This window comes from Populus trichocarpa, chromosome 15 (assembly GCF_000002775.5).
Source record: "Populus trichocarpa isolate Nisqually-1 chromosome 15, P.trichocarpa_v4.1, whole genome shotgun sequence".
NCBI lineage: Eukaryota > Viridiplantae > Streptophyta > Magnoliopsida > Malpighiales > Salicaceae > Populus > Populus trichocarpa.
In genome coordinates, this window is record NC_037299.2 from 14,021,553 (window position 1) to 14,039,524 (window position 17,972).

The window sequence follows — 17,972 nt, forward strand, 5'->3', positions numbered from 1 at the left end:
TTTAAAATTATAAAATAATATTTTTTTAATTTTTTAATTTTAATATTAGCATATTTAAACGATCAACAAACACTTTTCAAACAATTTGATGTTTTTTCATATGAAAAATAACTTGAAAAACAGGTTGGATTAAAAAAAAAAAAAAGAGCACTGCCCATTCGTATCTATGTCGGTCTGTTCAGATACATCTCGTAAAATTAGAACTAAACTAATTAGGTCCTTAATGTACCTCGAAGAATCTTAAGTGGATTCTTTTGTCGGCAGTTAGACACAGCAGTTTCTCAATTGGCTTAATATAGACAACCCTAGGCACGTGTGTTGATGAGAGGATCAAAATGAGAATTCCTGGTTATCTTGAGACAAAATTAGAAAATAATATAGATTGGGGACCTAATTGGAAAATGTGTTATAGAACAGTGATTCATTTGAGGTTATCCGAAAAATGAATTCCTGCACCTTCCCTGACACGACGGCGTAACTTCTAAATTTCACAATTCAAAAACTCGAGACCTCAACAACCACACTCTTGAAAGCCTCTCCTCACCACCACCACCACCACGACCAAGCAATGTCCGCCCTAATCCGCCGGTATGCGGCGGTGCTCTGTCACAAACGCATGCTCAAACCAAACTATCCGACTCTTGTCTTGACCTGCCACGTCAGCACCTGGGTCGCCCCTCAACTAAACGGAGCTGCCGCCACCACGGGACTCTACGGTTTTGATCATTTAAAAACCCCTAAAGGGTTTCAACGTTTTGTTGATGATGCCATTGAAAGGTAACCAAAAACATTAGAAAGTTCAAAATTATAAGACAAGTTTTGAACTTTATATTTTCTTGCATGTGTTTGGTTACTGAGAAAATGTGAGAAATTGAAGGGATTTGAAAGCTTTTGTTATGTGATTAGTGTAATTTGATGCTAAAGCTGAAATGGGTTAGGTGAAAGTTTAAATGGTAGTGAAATTGGGTATTGTATGTAAAGTTCCTTTCTTTTGGTTTCTTTATTGAACTTTAAGACATTTTTTTAGTCTGAATTCTGGTTGTGTATAATGGGGGTTTAATACGTATATTATACAATGATGAGGTTGTAAAGCATGAAATTTTCAAGTTTTTTTATTTCTTGGCAATTGAGAAGAAGGGTTTAAGATATCATTTAGTTTTATATCATACAATTTTATTTTATTTTGAAGTTTTGACCTCGAATTTAAATTGAGTTTTGGAGAATGTTTTAAGTTGAATTTCATGTTTGTTAGGTCAGGGGAGCTGGTTAATTATATTTCCAGTATGCCTTCCTCGGCTGAAGTTTTACGAGCTATGGATGAGATTTCTAACACGGTAATCTCGTCGCTCAGTGCATTATTGCATCCTTGTTATGTTGTTCGTGTTATTAGTTATTGGAATGATTGTGGTGTTTTTATTTGAAAGGTATGTTGTGTTGTGGATTCTGCGGAACTTTGTAGAAATACTCATCCAGACAGGTTTTTTTTTCTGTGACTTGAGTATTAACTTTTATCAGAACATGTGTCTCATGTAGTAGATGTGCTTAATATTTGTTATTCACTGATATGTGTCAGGGAATTTGTTGAGGCAGCTGGTAAGGCATCGATGAGGATTAATGAATATCTACATGTGAGGTGACCAATTATGTATTTGGTATTTGAATTGCTTTAACAGCTTGCCTTGTAATTTGGTTCTATTCTTGTCTAGAAAGTCAATTAGCTATTTCTTGACTTTGGCATGCTCTCCTCTGACAGTACCTCAATACGAATCATACTTTATATGCTGCGGTGAAAAGAGCAGAGAAAGATGGACATTTGCTCACAAAAGAGGCTCATAGGGCTGCCAATCAATTACGTATTGATTTTGAGAAGGGCGGGATTCATCTCCCTCCTGGTATATACCCTTTTTTTGTTGACTTTCTGTACCACTGCCTGTAAAACATTTTCTTCTATAGAAGATAAACATATAAATTTAAGTTAGATAGAGTTATTAGCTGTTGACTTTAAGTTATGTTGTGGTCAAATTTTCCACTTATAAAATTTTACTTGCACAGATCATGAACATATTAATTTTGCTTTGCAGAGAAGTTAGCTAGAGTGAATCAGCTCCATTTAAGCATCCTTCAGCTAAGTAGAGAGTAAGTATAGCATCACTTTTGCTCAATTGGCTCTTCTATAACTCAATCAGCTCATTGATTTGTTACATCTATTTACTTTGGTTATTTATCCTGTTTTATACCTTTTGTGCATATTCTGTCAGGTTTGGTGAAAATATTACTATTGATCCAGGTTATGTGGATATATTTCCAGCATCTCGCATCCCAAAACACATACACCATCTCCTAAAACCCGTTCACCGTTTTACTTCTGGAAGTTCCTCGGGATCATTAGGGTCATGGAATAACATGAAAGAAAAAGGACTGCGAATAACAACAGATCATCGTACGCTGGTTTCTGTGATGCATTGGGTCTCAGATGAAGAGGTACTTTCATCTTGTTGGTTACAAATATTTGGCAGTCTTGTTTTCTTCCTGTTTGGAAAGTTGAGTTTGTGTGATGTGTCTTCTTGCTCCTGGATTTTATTATTTGTTGCTTTGATATTCTAGTCATTATTGTACAAATGAAATTACTCAGACCGGTTAGGTTACAAAATAGAAGAAAATTGACATATCTTGACTTGTTAACATATCTATATAAGTGTGTGATGTACATGCTTCTCCATTGCTATCGCTAAATTTCATAGTTCTTTTCCTTATTTTTTTTAATTTTATTTTCAGGTTAGGAAGATGGCATATATCCAAGGAAACTCTGTACCACATGCAAACCTTGAAGTACTTGATAAGCTTGCTGCAGCTCGTCATGAACTGGCCCAGGTTGTTATCAGTATCTGAAGTGTTTGAAAATCATGTATGATGTAATCAGGCACTGATCATCTACACAAGTGGTTGCATTTGAAAAGTAATTTTAAGCATTTGATTTTCTTATTCTGGCATCTATGTGAAGACCTTGGATTTACTGTCTTGGAGAAGTCATCCCTCCAAGATTGGGTTGTTTCTTCAGTCTTTTTATGTTCAGTGTGAACCCCAAATAGGGCATGGCATAAAGGCTTCTTGAGGCTATATACTCAGTTCAGAATTTTGTGTCTCTAATCAGCATGCATTTTGTTTTACCAAACAGAAATGGTGATGCTTTAGCAATTAAAACTTTAGAAATCTATGTTATTGTTTTGAATTTTGACGTTAATCCTGCAGTTTAAAATTAGTTAAATTTTTACTTGGTCAATGCAGATGATGGGATACAGATCTTATGCTGAATTTGTTGTGAAACCAAACTTGGCTTCATCACCTGAGGTTGTGATTTCATTTCTGCATGAAATGAGCAAGATGGTTAGGCCAAGGGCTGATGAGGTATTCTGTTCTCTATAGTTATAATGTTGAAGAGTGGATTAGAATACTTTGTCATTGTGGTTGGAGTCACATTTTTTGCACTCAAATGAATAGTCGATCTCCCTGTAGGAGTTTGAGGCAATTAGGAATTTTAAGAGAGAGAAATGTGGTCAAAGATGTATTGATTTGGAGCCCTGGGATGAGACGTACTATACAGCAATGATGAAATCCTCTGCTCATAATTTGGATTCTTCTGTAAGTCATACCCATCTGATTTTTATTTATGTAATTCTTTTTCATGAATAGATATCCTCATGGTTGCCATTGTGAATGCAGAGTGGTAACTTTCCAAAGTTGAAGTATTTGACCTTTATATTTTCAGTATAGAGCCTGTTTTCTGATATCCTTCTCCGTCACTCTTTCAAATGACAGGTTTTGTATCTTGATATTTTTTCCTATTTGATGCAGATTGTAGCCTCGTATTTTCCTCTGCCACAATGTATTGAAGGTTTGAAAGTGCTGGTCAACTCATTATTTGGTGCAATGCTTCGCAACATCCCCATGGCACCAGGTGAATCGTGGCACCCTGATGTGCTTAAAATGTCTCTTCATCATCCTGAAGAGGTATATACATGGAAGATTTTAAGTCCAGATTTATGAATATTGTAAACCATTCTAACAAAAGTAATGATAATTCTGTAGGTGTATATATAATTCATATTTTCTCTTGCCCTGTTCTCATGTGTGTGTGTGTGTGTGTGTGTCTAGTACATCGAATTATACATGAGTTCGACCGGTTAACATGTTTCCACATGGAAGATTTTAAGTCCATATTTATGAATATTGTAAACCATTCTAACAAAAGTAATGATAATTCTGTAGGTGTATTTATAATTCATATTTTCTCTTGCCCTGTTCTCATGTGTGTGTGTGTGTGTCTAGCACATTGAATTATACATGAGTTCGACCGGTTAACATGTTTCCACGTTTATTCCTGGTGAGTCCATGATGACAATATATCCTACTATTGTCAAAACATCAGTTCCCCCTCTCCAGAATTAAGAAAATTCATGCATAACCCATCATAATTGGATTACTAAACCTTCTTTAAATTAAGCTCCATTTCGAATCTTTGGTAACAGCACCCAAAGGGATACAAAAACCATTCAGTTTTATGGTTAACCCATGTTGGACTTGTTTGAGTCAAAGAGTATTGAGATCTTACTTCAGTACAGTGGAGTTGAAACAAACACATTCTTTAGTATCAGTAAATAAAATGCTACTTCTCACTCGGAGACATTTATCCAGCCAGGCCAGTTTCTGTACTCTCTTCACGTGGCTAAATGTCTTGAAGTTTGAACTCTTGCTGCCTTGACTCTGTCTGATGTTCATACAATCGTTCAGATCATTTCATGTTATTTTAGATGCTGCCATTGATCTGCCATTTCAGTAAAATGATTAAAAAGTTGATCAGTTACTTTTTACTGCCAAATTTCATGAACTTCTCAATAAATCCTTACTTTCTGGCAACATCCACAGGCAGCTTTTTTTTACCATTTCTGTAGGCATAAAATACAGTTTTTATTTATGCTCATGTGATTTGACATTGTCGAATATAGCTGAGGCATTATATTATTGTTTCAGGGTGACTTGGGATATCTATACCTTGATTTGTACTCCAGGAAAGGAAAATATCCAGGTTGTGCTAACTTTGCTGTTAAAGGAGGCTGCCGCATTTCTGAGACAGAATACCAACTTCCTGTATGCTAATAGATTTTGTCATTCTTGGTCAAAGCATTCTTTTGTTTTTCCAAATATCATAGAATGTAGTACTTTCATAGTTTGGCAATTAATTTTAATTTGGAATTCCGACTTTTTCAATTGGAAAGTTCTACCTGAGTACATAAATAAGAATGTTCTCGTGTTGGAATTTTATTAAGACCAGAGAAAGATGAACTTATAACTAACCCTGGCTTTCCCTAAATATTCCCTTGATGAAGCTTTTTTTTTAGTATCTGGTCCATCATGCTAGGGCTGTTGAATGTTCAGTTAATAGGTATCATTCTTCAATATTCACTTTTTTACCTGGAGCACGTAGGTTGGTGGTTTATGATAATTATGTAAACTTTTAGAAAGTATAAACTCTTGGGTGAATTTTTGTAACTAAAAGTGGGTGGTTAGTTAATTATGTAGAGCTGTGGTTTTGTTCATTTGCTAAAAGATTTAAGCATGAAATTATGTTTTACACCTAAACTGTAAATTTTAGAGAGAATTTTTCCATAGATTCACTGAAGATTGATTCAGTTTTTTTTCCCCTTCTCATTTAGCTTAGTATTGGTTATACTGCAGGTTGTGGCCCTTCTTTGCAATTTTTCTGGTTCACCTGGCTCATCAACCGTGAGACTTAATCATGGTGATGTAGAAACTCTATTCCATGAGTTTGGACATGCTCTCCATTCATTGTTCTCGAGAACGGTATATTGTTGTAGCTTACTGCAAAGTGAAGTAATATGGCCATCGATTTATGCTCAATTACAATCATCTCTTGATTATTGTTGTAGGATTACCAACATTTCTCAGGCACCAGGGTGGCTCTTGACTTTGCTGAAATGCCTTCAAACCTCTTTGAGTGAGTAGAATATTGCAATTTCTTAATTGCCATCCACCTTTTCTTCTTGTTTTTGTTGTTTGGATTATCTCCATTGCTTTCGGAGATTATAATACTGTTGATACATTAAATAAAAATTGGTTGGATAGTTCATGTTTTTAGGTGATTTGATCATATATGGGTGTCCTGAAATCATTTTTAGCCAATAAGAATGCTCTATCAAGAGTTGGTCCCAAAAGAAACTGTCTGATGTCTCAATTTGGCTCAGCAGCGTGTGACATGAAAATACAATAAGAATAATTATGTTTCCCGTCATCATTTGCATCCACCATTCCCCCTCTTTCTCGCAGTTATAATTGCTTTCAGATATCTTAGAATTTCGTGATTGTGTCATTTCATATGCATCATAATAAATATTCCAAGATTTTTAATGAATCTCTTCTAACTTCCTTCTTGAAGTAATCCATTTGAACTCCAATATATTGGAGAATATCTCACTTATATAACTCTTAACTTCCTAAGTTGGTGTACCTCATACTCACCGCCGCCTCTATCCCATTCAAAGTTCTAACATGGCTGGAAATAACCTGTCCCATGCTTATATTTATGTGTGTGAGCACTGAGAGTGAGTTTATTGTGTTTGTGGTAATCAACCTGAAATTTCTCTTGGTGTCATTCCTAGGTACTATGCCTGGGACTACAGAGTATTAAGGACATTTGCAAAGCACTACTCAACTGGTGAAATAATACCTGAGAAGTTGGTGAAGTCCATGCAAGGTGCCAGAGATATGTTTGCTGCAACTGAACTGCAACGCCAGGTTTATTTTCCTAAGAATGGTTCCTGTTAGCACATTTTATATACAAGCAAAGAAAAAAGTTTTACCAAATTTTGTTTGCTCATGGTGTTAAATAGGTTTTTTACGCATTGGCTGACCAAACACTCTTTGGAGAACAACCAGCTTCACCCAATGATATGAGCTCTATTCTTGCTGAATTCAAAATGCAGCACACCAGCTGGAAACATGTGGAGGGTACAAATTGGCAGATCAGATTCAGCCATCTTGTAAATTATGGTGCAGGTGTGATCTTTGAGCACATGAATTTTCTGTGTTGATAATTATGTGTTTGAATTTGTTTGCTTCCATGTGCATGGACATACACTGTGTGCGAAAAGTTTTTGTGCATCAATGTGATCCGAAGTCATAAATTACTTGAGAATAACAAGCCATTAGGCTTGGCTCAAGCGCCATCCCCCAACCCAAAACACATGATAAGGAGTAAACAATATAATACTTCAAAGATGCTTCTCGAGCAAAGTTTAATATCAGTTGATGCAGTTCTGAGATGATTTTTGTTTGATCTGTGCAGGTTATTATAGCTACTTGTATGCAAAATGTTTTGCTGCAACCATATGGAAAAAGTTATGCCAAGAGGATCCACTTTCATTAACTGCAGGAACTGCTCTTCGAACAAAAGTGTTGCAGCATGGTGGATCCAAAGAACCAGCTGAATTATTAAACGATCTGGTAGGGGAAGGCATTTTAAAGCATTGTGATGGAGGGATCGTTCCTGACATTACATGTTTCTTGGAAGAATCAAGGTTGGTAGTTGGTAGTTGGTAGGAGATGAGTAGGAGCCATTCTGCTTGTAACCAACCAAAATAAATCTCAAGGGAAGCATGGGAAGAGAATAGTTGTGTATGGAAGATACAAGATGTTATGTCATGTGGAAGATGATAGAGCCAGGAATGGCAGGGTAATTGCGAGCAACCAATCACCAGAAGTTGTCAAGGTAAGCCTGTCCTGGCAGTCCTGTTGAATTTGAGAAAAATAGCACAATCATTTAAGCACTCACTAATACCTGGCATGGACTGAGATGTGAATGAGCGCAGCTCTTTTTTAATCCTTGCTTCGATCTCATCTGACAAACAGATTAAAGTGTTTGTAGATGTTAGCTATTTGATGTAATTTTTTGTTGTAATTGCAAACAAAGAGGCGGAATTTCACTGATTTTTTGAATAATATTAACTAAAAAAATTCGAGTGGATTAACTTGATATAGCCTTCTGCTCCTTTGGCTCCTAGCTGATTTCTTTCTGTAGAGCATGGTTTTTTATATAGCCTTCATCTCTTTCCAATTACTTATCTTTCTTAATTCATTAAAAAAAACAAAGAAATAGCATTTAAATTCTTCATCTTGGTTTTTGATACTTGGCTGATATTTTTCATGTTCAATGGTTTTGCATGGTGATAGTACACATCCTTTCAGAAGAACTGTCTGCTCCCAAAAAGAGGATTGAAGTGCTCGATTTTTCTTAAATGCTTCTTCCCATCCCCTACTTTTTGAACCATTGCAACAATGAAGAGAGTTGATGTCAGAATTGGACTTAATTTTTTTGACGGATGGTAAGAACTTGTCAAAAGGACTGATGTTCTTTACACAGGCATTTGTTTGTTTTGGGAATTGTTTGAGATTATAATAGTAGTTATTTTTTAGAATATTTTTTATTTAAAAAAATATTTTTAAGATTAAAACATTTGAAAAAATTAAAAAAATATTAAAGAAAAAAATTTATTTAAAAAAAAAAACACGGTGTCATCACTAATCACTAAACCAGGCACTGCCTATAACCAAGTCATTGTTGCCTGTATCTATAGCCTACTTGCAATGGAACAAATATCACTTATGTTACCTGATTTTAGAAACAAAAAATGTTATCTAGGTACTGAATCCAAGCATGTATTATTTACACTATTTGTTATGATATCAAATATACCCCGCATTCAGGGATGGGGTCAAAGAATCAAGGAAGAATGTAATAACGAGGGAAAGAAAATGATGTCTCCTCTGTGCTAGGCAGCTATGTACAAACTATGAAGAGTCTTGAGAGACATCTCTACTAGGCATGCGTCGCTAGAAACAAGGATATAGCTCTTGGCATTTCACTGAGTTTTCTGCAAGGCGAAAGGCAGTAAAAAAGGAAATCCCTGCAACATTTGGATGTGAACTGGAAGAACAGTGTGGAAATAGATGGATACTTACAGTTGGATAACAATTCTTTGTTATGCTTCCGGTTCCAGTGTTCAACCCAGCCATGTTGCCCCTGAATTCGGTCTCTCATGGAACATCTTTACATTACTAACAAACATCAAGATCTCTGAAGAAATTACTGTGCAGTGCAAATATTTCCGGCTGAACAGAACTCAAAGAGGCAACTTGGAGGACACTGAAAAGTCCAGCACCGTTGGTAAGGACAGCAGACTGAGCTAAAGCAGGCAAAAGAACGCAACAGGAGCTAAAAATAGCCTGGAGATAGAGAGCAACAACCATTAGATGAGCGTTAAACAGCAACTAATAGTCAAGTAGATGAGTTTTCGGATGAGTAAACGGCGAAATTAGAACAGGAACATACCACCAATAGAGATGCATCGGTTCACCAAGAACTTCGATTATAAAAATCTCTCGTAAATTCAGCCTGCAAAAGTTCAGTATATATGGCTTCTCTGATTTTTTCAAATCCTAGAACTGTGATAGCCTAACTCAGTTCTCATTTTCGACAAACTGTGTATATTGTCACGGTAGTACTCCAAAAATGAACCGAGACCATGAATAAGAAGATTTGCAGGACCTAGATGGCCAAAAACTGTACTGAAATAGGAACATTATCTTAAAAAGAATGCAGAAATCTATTATCTGATCTTGGCTAACATATTCTCCAGAATAAAATGCATAAAAACGAGCTGCAAAGGGAGTTAGAGAAAATCAATATGATTGAATCAGTTTTCAGCTGCAAATCTGATCATGTTTCTACGTACTGTTAGCTTTGGTGGGATTTCATGTTTAGCTTACCTAAGAAGGCAAAAGAAATGTAAGTCAACGGAGAGGGAACCCACAAGATGCAATCAGAGTTGTAGAGAACATATAATTTATGGTCAGAGGATGACATTGATGTGGTCGGTACACCATGCCACCATCAATCTTTCTTAAGATTGTGGCAAGCAATATTATCGATTTTCACCCAAAATACGTTCACTGGTAAAAGCAAAGGAAATAATGCACATCCTTATTGTCAAGACACCCACTTGCTATTTCTTTCCTTCCTGTTTTCTGTGTTTTCAAGCAAACTAGTTGTTGCAACAGTGTTTGTTCCTCTCTCTCCACTGATTTCCCTTTACCTTCGAAGTAAGATAAGCCATTTAACAGCTAAGTTTCTGAACTAAAATTGTACATTACACCTAACTCTAATCTTCCACCGCTATAATTATAAAAACCCTCTCCGTCCCCTCTCTATGCATCAAACACTTGTAGCTAGTAGCAGCAATATAGCCCACCTCATCCAAAAACCACTAAAATGGTGCCACAATTTCTGTTCTCAGCTTCTTTTATTCTATTCTTCCTTCTTCATTGCCCTCCAACCCTAGCTCAGTCACCAGCTGCAGCCCCAGCACCACCTGGTCCAACCAATGTCACCAAAGTCCTAGAAAAAGGTGGTCAGTTCAGCGTTTTTATCAGGCTTTTGAAAGCCACTCAAGAGGATGTCACATTGAATGGCCAGCTCAACAACACAAACAATGCTATAACCATCTTTGCACCTAGCGATAACGCATTTTCAAGTCTCAAATCAGGCACCCTCAACTCCCTAAGCGATCAAGAAAAGGCTGAGCTAGTACAGTTTCACATTATACCACAATTTCTATCAAGTTCCCAGTTCCAGACTGTGAGCAACCCTCTGACCACACAAGCAGGATCAGGTGGCAGGTTAGAGCTTAATGTAACCACCACAGGAAACTCTGTGAATATAACCACAGGGCTTACAAATACAAGCGTATCCGGCACTATCTACACTGATAACCAGTTAGCTGTTTATCAGGTTGACAAGGTGCTTCTTCCTCTTGATATCTTTACACCTAAACCTCCTACTCCAGCACCAGCACCTGAAAAGCCAAAGAAGAGATCCAAAGCTGCAGCGAGTCCAGAATCTCCTGCGGATACTTCTGGGGCAGTAAGCTTTACTGTTCTGAACAATGTTGTGTTCTTTGGAGTTTGCATGGTTGCAGCAATATATTCTTTGTGACACAGAAGGTTTTGATGAGGTTATTGCATGGATTGCTCTCGTTTTTTTAAGTGGGCTATGATTTTGTAGAGTCGGATCGAATCCAATGATTTGTGTGAATAATTGTTGTTATGGTCTCATTGTACCATTCAAGTTTATGCTTAAGATTGAATTTTGAGGGTTTTCTTTTTTCTTTTTCTTTTTTTTGGGGGGGGGGGGGTTTGCAGCTTTCATGTATGTTGGAATTTTGTAACATTTTTGAAATTCAAGCTTATGTATCACTTGTACTTTCTCTGATCTTTTTCCTTGTTTCTCTAGTACCACAATAAATTTATGGCCATGAATTCCAGAGCAGCTAATTGTAAAACACCACAGTACCTCCATTGAGCAGACAGCATCAGCTGCAGGCCAACAGCGATACGTACCAGAATGGTGAGATGAATCCATCATTTCGTTGTTTCTCATATTTGATTGCTTCATAATGCACTCTCCTTCAAGATATGATACCAAGTCAAACAAATGCGCTTTGAAGCTTCGAATAAGAAACAGGAGAACATTTTACAATGCATAAGGTGTAGAAGGTGGAAAGTCTCCATGCTATGCCATTTCTGTTTTCCAAATTCTATGCATAGTTATAGGGGTCTACCAGGCACAATTGACGAGTCCGGTGGGTTAATTCTAAAAAAGAAAAATTAAAACAGTAGAAACAACTTTGTTTTAAAAAAGTTTTTTTAAAAAATCAATCAGTTTTAATTAAAGTTCTAAGCCGAGTCAGATTTAATAAGAAAAGCTTTATTTTTGTGGACCTTGGTGATGGTTAGTAGAATTTTTCTTGATTAATAATCATTGCTTGATGAAACTCCTTTCAGCAGAGTTATGTCCTCACCAGAAAGAACGGTTTAATCACTCTTTATGCACTGTGCAAACCCATAGTTGCTTCCTGAACCATTGCAACATTGAAGAGAGATCATATGAGCGCACACAATTTATACATTATTTTCATCTAAAAATACTCTAAAATAATGTAAAAACTCATTTTGAACTCTGATATTCATCTTAGCCCCTCCTTCTATCCCCTCTCTACATTCAAGGACCTACATCTAACACAAGTGAATTTAAAGAATTATTTTGAACAAGCCTAGAATGTCAAGGACTAAACTGAAATCATTTTCAAAAAATCACTTAAACCTCATTTGGTTTTGCAATCCAATTATACTTTGAAAAATTTTGTTACGATGAAATCAAAAATAAATTTTAAAAAAATAAAAAATATATTATTTTAATACATTTTTAAATAAAAAATAATTTAAAAAACAACTTCTATTATATTTACAAACAAGCCCTTAAAAGTTTGTGACATAGCATCCTTTTCTCGAAAAAATAAACCTTGCCTTCTATCTCCTCTCTCTATATTCAAGGACCTAGATCTAACACAAACTGAAGTTAAAAGGAATTATTTTGTACAAACCTAGAATGTTAAGGACTAAACTGAAATCATTTCTTAAAAAATCACTTCAAATTTTAAGCCGCGACATCGTTTTATATAAAAAAAAAACTCAAAACAGCATATTTTATGGTAGCTACAGGAAAACAGACAACAATCTATATAGTTTCGTTCCATTTTCATGGCATGACACTTGTTAACGGCTGGCTTCGTGCCACGGAGCACTACTCTTCTCTTTTTATTGTAAATGGCGGGGCCAAGTCAACGGTGCCCAAAAATCGGAAACGTATTTTTTGAGAAAATCGGCGAGTACCATGTCTTTTGAAGATATAAATTACAAAAACTTGAATAATTAACTTCCAAATGAAACAAAAAACACTTCAGTGATCTAATTCTGGAATCAGAAGTTGTTAATCAAATGCTAAACTCAAGCATGTGTGATTTACAGTATTCATTACATCATGCAAATAAATGGCCCTGCATTCAGGGATGAGGCCAAAGAATCAAAAGAATCGAGAAAGAAAGCAATGACGTGGGAAAGAAAATGATGTCTCCTTTGGGCTACGCAGCTATGTACAAACTATGAACAGGCTTGAGAGAGAACTCTACTTTCTATTGTCAATATCCATTGAGAAATTATAGAATTTACCTCTTCTGGTTTCTCATCGTGAGGACAGTGGCCTGAAATGACAATCAAATTAAGGACCTCTGGTTAGTGGTTCGCAGAAAAGAATGAAATAAGCATCAACTTGATGACAGGGTGATAAAATTACCAGCATCCAATTCCCTGATGACGACCCCAGGACAGTGTTCTTTGAGCATAGCCACTTTAGACTTGGAGTCAGTTATAGGATCTTTCATTCCCTGCACAGCAAATAGATCAACCAATAGCTTATACACAGCATTTCAATTGTTGGACTATCAAGCTATGCAAAGTAGGAAAAGAAAGCGAAAACACAAAATTGTAATATTTCCACTATATTGAGATTTTACCTGTATGATTAGAACCTTGCCTTCGAAGCCTTCCAAGAGATAATTAAGAGCAAGTGAAAGATTGAAACTGAAAATACTTTCTAGTACCACTAGGACACCAGGATCATAAGACTTTTGTGTGTGTTAAGGCCTAACAAAGTCAAATTAAATTCTGCAGAAATGAATACAAAAGGGCTTGCTTTCACTAATGACAAGGATACAGCTCTTAGCATTTCATTAATAAGCCAATCATCAACTCTCTCAGTTTTCTGCAAGGCATGATGCAGCGAAATAAGATGCAACATTTGGATGTGAATAGTAAGACCAAATGCGGAAATAGATATCACTTACAGTTGGGTAGCAATTCTTTACTATGCTTCCCAAACCCAGCCTCAAGTAAAACAAAAGGAGTCGAGCACCAAGCCACGTAGCCCCTGAAGTCGCTCTCACCTGGAACATTATTAGATTACAAGCAAATAAGGAGATCACAGACGAAATTACTGCTTACTGAGTATTTCAGGCTGAACAGTACGGAGGACATGTGAAAGGCGTGCAAGGAACATAGTTTTCAGAAAAACTCCCATTGTGCCATTACTCCTAATATTGAAGCAGATTGATAAGGTGCACGTGTGTTCGTGTACATGTCCATTGCTATTGATACAGAGAATGCACAAACTTCACAGCATCCAATGATCATTTTGGACCCCAAATCATGTGAGCATCTTCCAGTTATTATTCTACTAAACTCCTATCCAAATAACACAATATGGATAATTTATTCAAGTGGATAGACAGTGTGGACAGCCTCAGGATGACATTCTATTTGATAGACAAATAGGCTGTACAGCTTGATGGTGAAAAAACGGCCAAACAAAATTGAAAATGGTGAGATTAATCAATGAACACTATTTCATAAACAGCTCAATTGATCAAGATGGCACTTTTTAAGAGCAAAACAAAGAAATAAAAGACAAATGTGATATGCGTTATGAGTCAAGGATGACATTTGCATAAATCTTTATTTAAAACTCACTTTGGTGAATTGCGGAGAAGTATATGCTGGAATAATATCCCCAGCGCTATTGATAAGGACAACAGACTGGGCTAAAGCAGGCCAAAAGTAGGCGACAAGAGCTACAAAATAGCCTGGAGATAGAGAGCAATAACAATTAGCAAGTATTGGAGAGCAGCAATTGATGACAATTAAATATATGAGCTTTTAGATAAGTAAACAGTGAAATTAGACATGAAGGCAAGAGATTAGAACATGTAACATACCACCAATAGAGTTTCCCATGAGATGCACTGGTTCACCGACAACTTCAATTATAAAATCTCTCACCAATTCAGCCCACATAAGTTCAGTATACACAACATTTGGTTTCTCTGATTTGCCAAATCCTAGAACCGTGACAGCCCAAACTCGGTTCCCATCATTAGATATACTACTTATATTGTCACGAAAGTGCTCCAAAAATGCACCAAAACCATGAACGAGAAGAACAGCAGGGCCTCTATTGCCAACAACTGTATACTGAAATTACATTAAAAAAAAATTCTTAAGCAAAAATTACAAAACTCCTTTACTAATCTTGGCTAACATATTTTCCAGTATAAAATGAACTGCTATCAGCAGGAAGAGATTCAAAGAAAAGCAATTAAATTTATAGATCGGTTTTCAGCTGCAAACCTGAATTAGATAACCATTCCATCTCCATATCCAAATAGGATACGCTCCTTCATCACTTAATTGACTTTTTAAAAGCAGAAGCCAATACCACTGCACAAAATTTCACTACAATCCATTAAAAGCTTATCTAAATCAAACAAGTTATTCCAAAACTGGGAAAAAGAAAGTAAAAAGAAAGAAAGAAAATCAAAGTAGATAATATAGAATGCACATCTAGAAAACATTTAATGACATGGGCATAGTAGATCTAAAGCAGCCTACCTCCATTGAGCACACTGTGTCAGCTGAAGCAGAAACTGTGGCAGTTGAATATCCAAAGGGTGATAGAAACCCAGCATTTCGTTCTTTCTCGTATTTAATTGATTCATAATAAACTCTCCTTCTAGATATGATACCAAGACAAAGGGCAGGGCCAAAGAGCGCAAAAAATGAAGCTCCATCACGAATTTCAGCAGTTCGCAATTTCTCATGTACCCTGGCATCAAATCAAGTCAAACAATTGTGTTTTTTGAAGTTTCAAATCAGAAACAACAAATGTAACACATTTTACAGAACATAACAAGTAAAAGGTGAACAGGGCTCTACGTTAAGGCTATTCTTTTTTCCACATTCTATGCATCAATTTGACTATAATACTTTTCCATCCAGTTAGCATTTGTAATTTCTTAATACAATAAAGAAACCACAAAGTCAAATAGATAAACTCATATACGGAGCATAACTTCCTGAATCATTGTTCACAAATTAATGATGCACATATCAGCACATACTCTTGCCAGTCATCCCGAGCAGTTCCCTCCAAATATCTCAAGTATGCAGCCAATGCATTAAGCACACTGTTTGTCCCACCACCCACAACATTTTGCTTTTGTGTAACAAAAACAGATTTATCCAGTCTCTTCCTCTTGGAATGCTTGAAATTTGAATTATTCAAACTTACTTTCCCTGACTTTGATAATTGCTTCTGCAATATGGTTTCACTTGACATCTCCTTGAGCAAAGCCCAACTTTCATTCAATTTGGAAGGACTTTCATTCACAAACTTCTTCAAGTTATCCAAAGTGGGTAGCAAACCTGATCCACGGTCTAGTCATCATCTCCCCTTACTTTAATCACAATTGTAAATCAAATACTTCTACAAAACAACCATTCTCTTCCATTTTTTGAACAAAGAAACTTACCCCAGTCCAGTTCCATTTCTGCACTAGGCAATCTTGATGGCAGAAGAGGTGAAGTTACAGCCAATTGAAGCTTCTCAAACTCATCGTACGAAGCAGGGAAGTCCTTCAGATTCTACAAACAAAACAAACCACAAAACCAACAAAGAAAACCGACAATAAAACACAACCTCGAATGAAAACATCACTTAATCAATGACAAAGATGACTACCTTAATATCATAAAACGGAGTCTGCCACAACACAATCTCCGGACTCCTATCAAACGAAGGCATCCTCACTAATGTCTCTTCCACAGCATGTATTATCTCCCGCAAGTGATACTCCACCTCCACTTCCGCAAACACATTTGCAGCTTTCACCTGTTCCAACAATCCTACTCTATAAATCAACAAAATAACCAAATGGGCTCTTGAGGTTTCAGCTCAAAGCGCCTAAACTACAACTATAAATCATAACATCTACAGAGCAAGCACAAAATGTAGTAACAACTATAACAGCAACCAAACTACCTACCTCTAGTACAAGCTCTTTTATCACATTTTCTGCATTCCCAAACCTGATAATCAAATTAGACCCTTGCTTCTTTAGTGACTTTCTTAAATCTTCCAACGCAAAAAGAACCAGTTCTAGCTTCTCATCATTGTAACCTGCGCAACATTACCACCAAAATATATATATAACCCTTAATTTAAATCAACACACATGCACACAAAATTCTAACCGACAAGTCGTTTTTACTGTCCTAAGACGACGAGTCATGATTTTTTAAATTTTTTATCTGGAACTCCAATTTTCATTTGCTAAGTGTGGAGAAGATAAGCTGAAGTTGATCTGCTATAGATAAGAAGATGTTGATCTCCTGTTGAAGTCAATCTGCTACAATTCCAGCTGGTATAGATGAACTGATTGAGTTGGACTCAATCACTTGTAGCTCCTATTTTCTAGGCACACGTTTGTATATATATACTTGATGTAAACACTTCTGTGTTAAATGAGAAATTAATAAAACAGTTCTTCATTCTTCTTCATCATCTAGTTTTCACTAAGAACTAAAAGGAAAGGAGTCAGAAAAGAGGCAGCAATTTGAAAGAGAGGAAAGATGAAAAAACGACGACGTACGGGAGAGAATACGGTGATCGAAAACGTAAAGAGGGAGTAAAGCAGGAAACTTGGAAGCTTGTAGAAGGCCAGGGTGGTCATCGAGACGAAGATCCTGCTTGAACCAGAGAATCGCAGGCGAGGTGGCGTTGCTTGTTTTAGAAACAGAGAGAGAGCAGCTGAAGCATCGGTTTCTGCGGGAAGTGATCGCGTGAGACGGCGAAGAGAGGGAGAGGGAGAAGAAAGAGCGAGGGAGAGAAAGGAGAGACATGAGGAGGAGGAGGGAAAAGGTCCATAAAGTAATGGATAGGGTGGAAGTTTAAGGCGACATGGGAGAGGAGAGAGCGTGGAGTTGTGGAGTAGAGAAATTGGGGATTTCTTTATTTTTTTGGCTGGGGAGAGGAGTGAGCCACGAGAGTGGGAATACTGCACTCTTTTTTTCTTGTCTGGTTTTGTGGGCGGGAATTGATAGGTGAATTTATTATTAATTTATATCCAGTTTATTTTTAAAACCGGATTGATCCAAGAAAAACCCTTCAAATT

The 17,972-nt window shown here is 36.6% G+C and overlaps 3 protein-coding genes across 5 annotated transcripts; 2 read left to right on the plus strand and 1 right to left on the minus strand.

Moving 5' to 3' along the window:
* The first annotated feature begins 481 nt into the window (after positions 1 to 481).
* Positions 482 to 9,638, plus strand: LOC7481823 (mitochondrial intermediate peptidase, mitochondrial). Of its 3 annotated transcripts, none has more exons than XR_008057483.1 (18): positions 482 to 777; positions 1,253 to 1,334; positions 1,425 to 1,477; positions 1,574 to 1,628; positions 1,754 to 1,892; positions 2,082 to 2,136; positions 2,259 to 2,481; positions 2,776 to 2,871; positions 3,286 to 3,405; positions 3,514 to 3,639; positions 3,853 to 4,008; positions 5,029 to 5,145; positions 5,734 to 5,859; positions 5,946 to 6,013; positions 6,675 to 6,810; positions 6,906 to 7,071; positions 7,361 to 7,783; positions 8,779 to 9,638. XR_008057483.1 is itself a non-coding variant. In XM_002321804.4 (17 exons), the coding sequence occupies exons 1-17, from the start codon at positions 569 to 571 to the stop codon at positions 7,612 to 7,614; spliced, it is 2,181 nt and encodes a 726-aa protein (XP_002321840.3). In that variant the 5' UTR covers positions 482 to 568; the 3' UTR covers positions 7,615 to 8,047. The 3 variants fall into 3 exon arrangements, 1 of the variants encoding a protein (XP_002321840.3); XR_002978185.2 differs by lacking the exon at positions 8,779 to 9,638 and adding an exon at positions 8,245 to 8,491; XM_002321804.4 differs by lacking the exon at positions 8,779 to 9,638 and having other exon boundaries at positions 7,361 to 8,047.
* A 575-nt stretch (positions 9,639 to 10,213) lies between these two features.
* Positions 10,214 to 11,343, plus strand: LOC7481824 (fasciclin-like arabinogalactan protein 12). Its single transcript, XM_002321805.4, has one exon. The coding sequence runs from the start codon at positions 10,343 to 10,345 to the stop codon at positions 11,063 to 11,065; it is 723 nt and encodes a 240-aa protein (XP_002321841.1). The 5' UTR covers positions 10,214 to 10,342; the 3' UTR covers positions 11,066 to 11,343.
* Positions 11,344 to 12,872: 1,529 nt separating this feature from the next.
* On the minus strand, positions 12,873 to 17,866 carry LOC7481825 (uncharacterized). Its single transcript, XM_002322375.4, has 14 exons — positions 17,451 to 17,866; positions 16,845 to 16,978; positions 16,541 to 16,690; positions 16,332 to 16,443; positions 15,921 to 16,224; positions 15,412 to 15,625; positions 15,151 to 15,240; positions 14,739 to 14,994; positions 14,494 to 14,606; positions 13,812 to 13,910; positions 13,682 to 13,729; positions 13,482 to 13,592; positions 13,262 to 13,352; positions 12,873 to 13,169 (listed from the first exon to the last, which is right to left on the minus strand). The coding sequence occupies exons 1-14, from the start codon at positions 17,698 to 17,700 to the stop codon at positions 13,069 to 13,071; spliced, it is 2,073 nt and encodes a 690-aa protein (XP_002322411.4). The 5' UTR covers positions 17,701 to 17,866; the 3' UTR covers positions 12,873 to 13,068.
* Between the last annotated feature and the right edge of the window lie 106 nt (positions 17,867 to 17,972).

What these genes read in the sequence shown, in the direction of transcription:
- LOC7481825 (XM_002322375.4), bottom strand. Translation starts at nt 17,700, where the DNA reads ATGTCTCTCCTTTCTCTCCCTCGCTCTTTCTTCTCCCTCTCCCTCTCT. An exon ending in CTCCGTTTTATGATATTAAG is followed by an intron (nt 16,444 to 16,540) that starts GTAGTCATCTTT and finishes TTTTGTTTGTAG; the next exon opens with AATCTGAAGGACTTCCCTGC. An exon ending in AGAAATGGAACTGGACTGGG is followed by an intron (nt 16,225 to 16,331) that starts GTAAGTTTCTTT and finishes ACCGTGGATCAG; the next exon opens with GTTTGCTACCCACTTTGGAT.
- LOC7481824 (XM_002321805.4), top strand. Translation starts at nt 10,343, where the DNA reads ATGGTGCCACAATTTCTGTTCTCAGCTTCTTTTATTCTATTCTTCCTT.
- LOC7481823 (XM_002321804.4), top strand. Translation starts at nt 569, where the DNA reads ATGTCCGCCCTAATCCGCCGGTATGCGGCGGTGCTCTGTCACAAACGC. An exon ending in TGGATGAGATTTCTAACACG is followed by an intron (nt 1,335 to 1,424) that starts GTAATCTCGTCG and finishes TTTATTTGAAAG; the next exon opens with GTATGTTGTGTTGTGGATTC. An exon ending in TCTTGTAAATTATGGTGCAG is followed by an intron (nt 7,072 to 7,360) that starts GTGTGATCTTTG and finishes TGATCTGTGCAG; the next exon opens with GTTATTATAGCTACTTGTAT.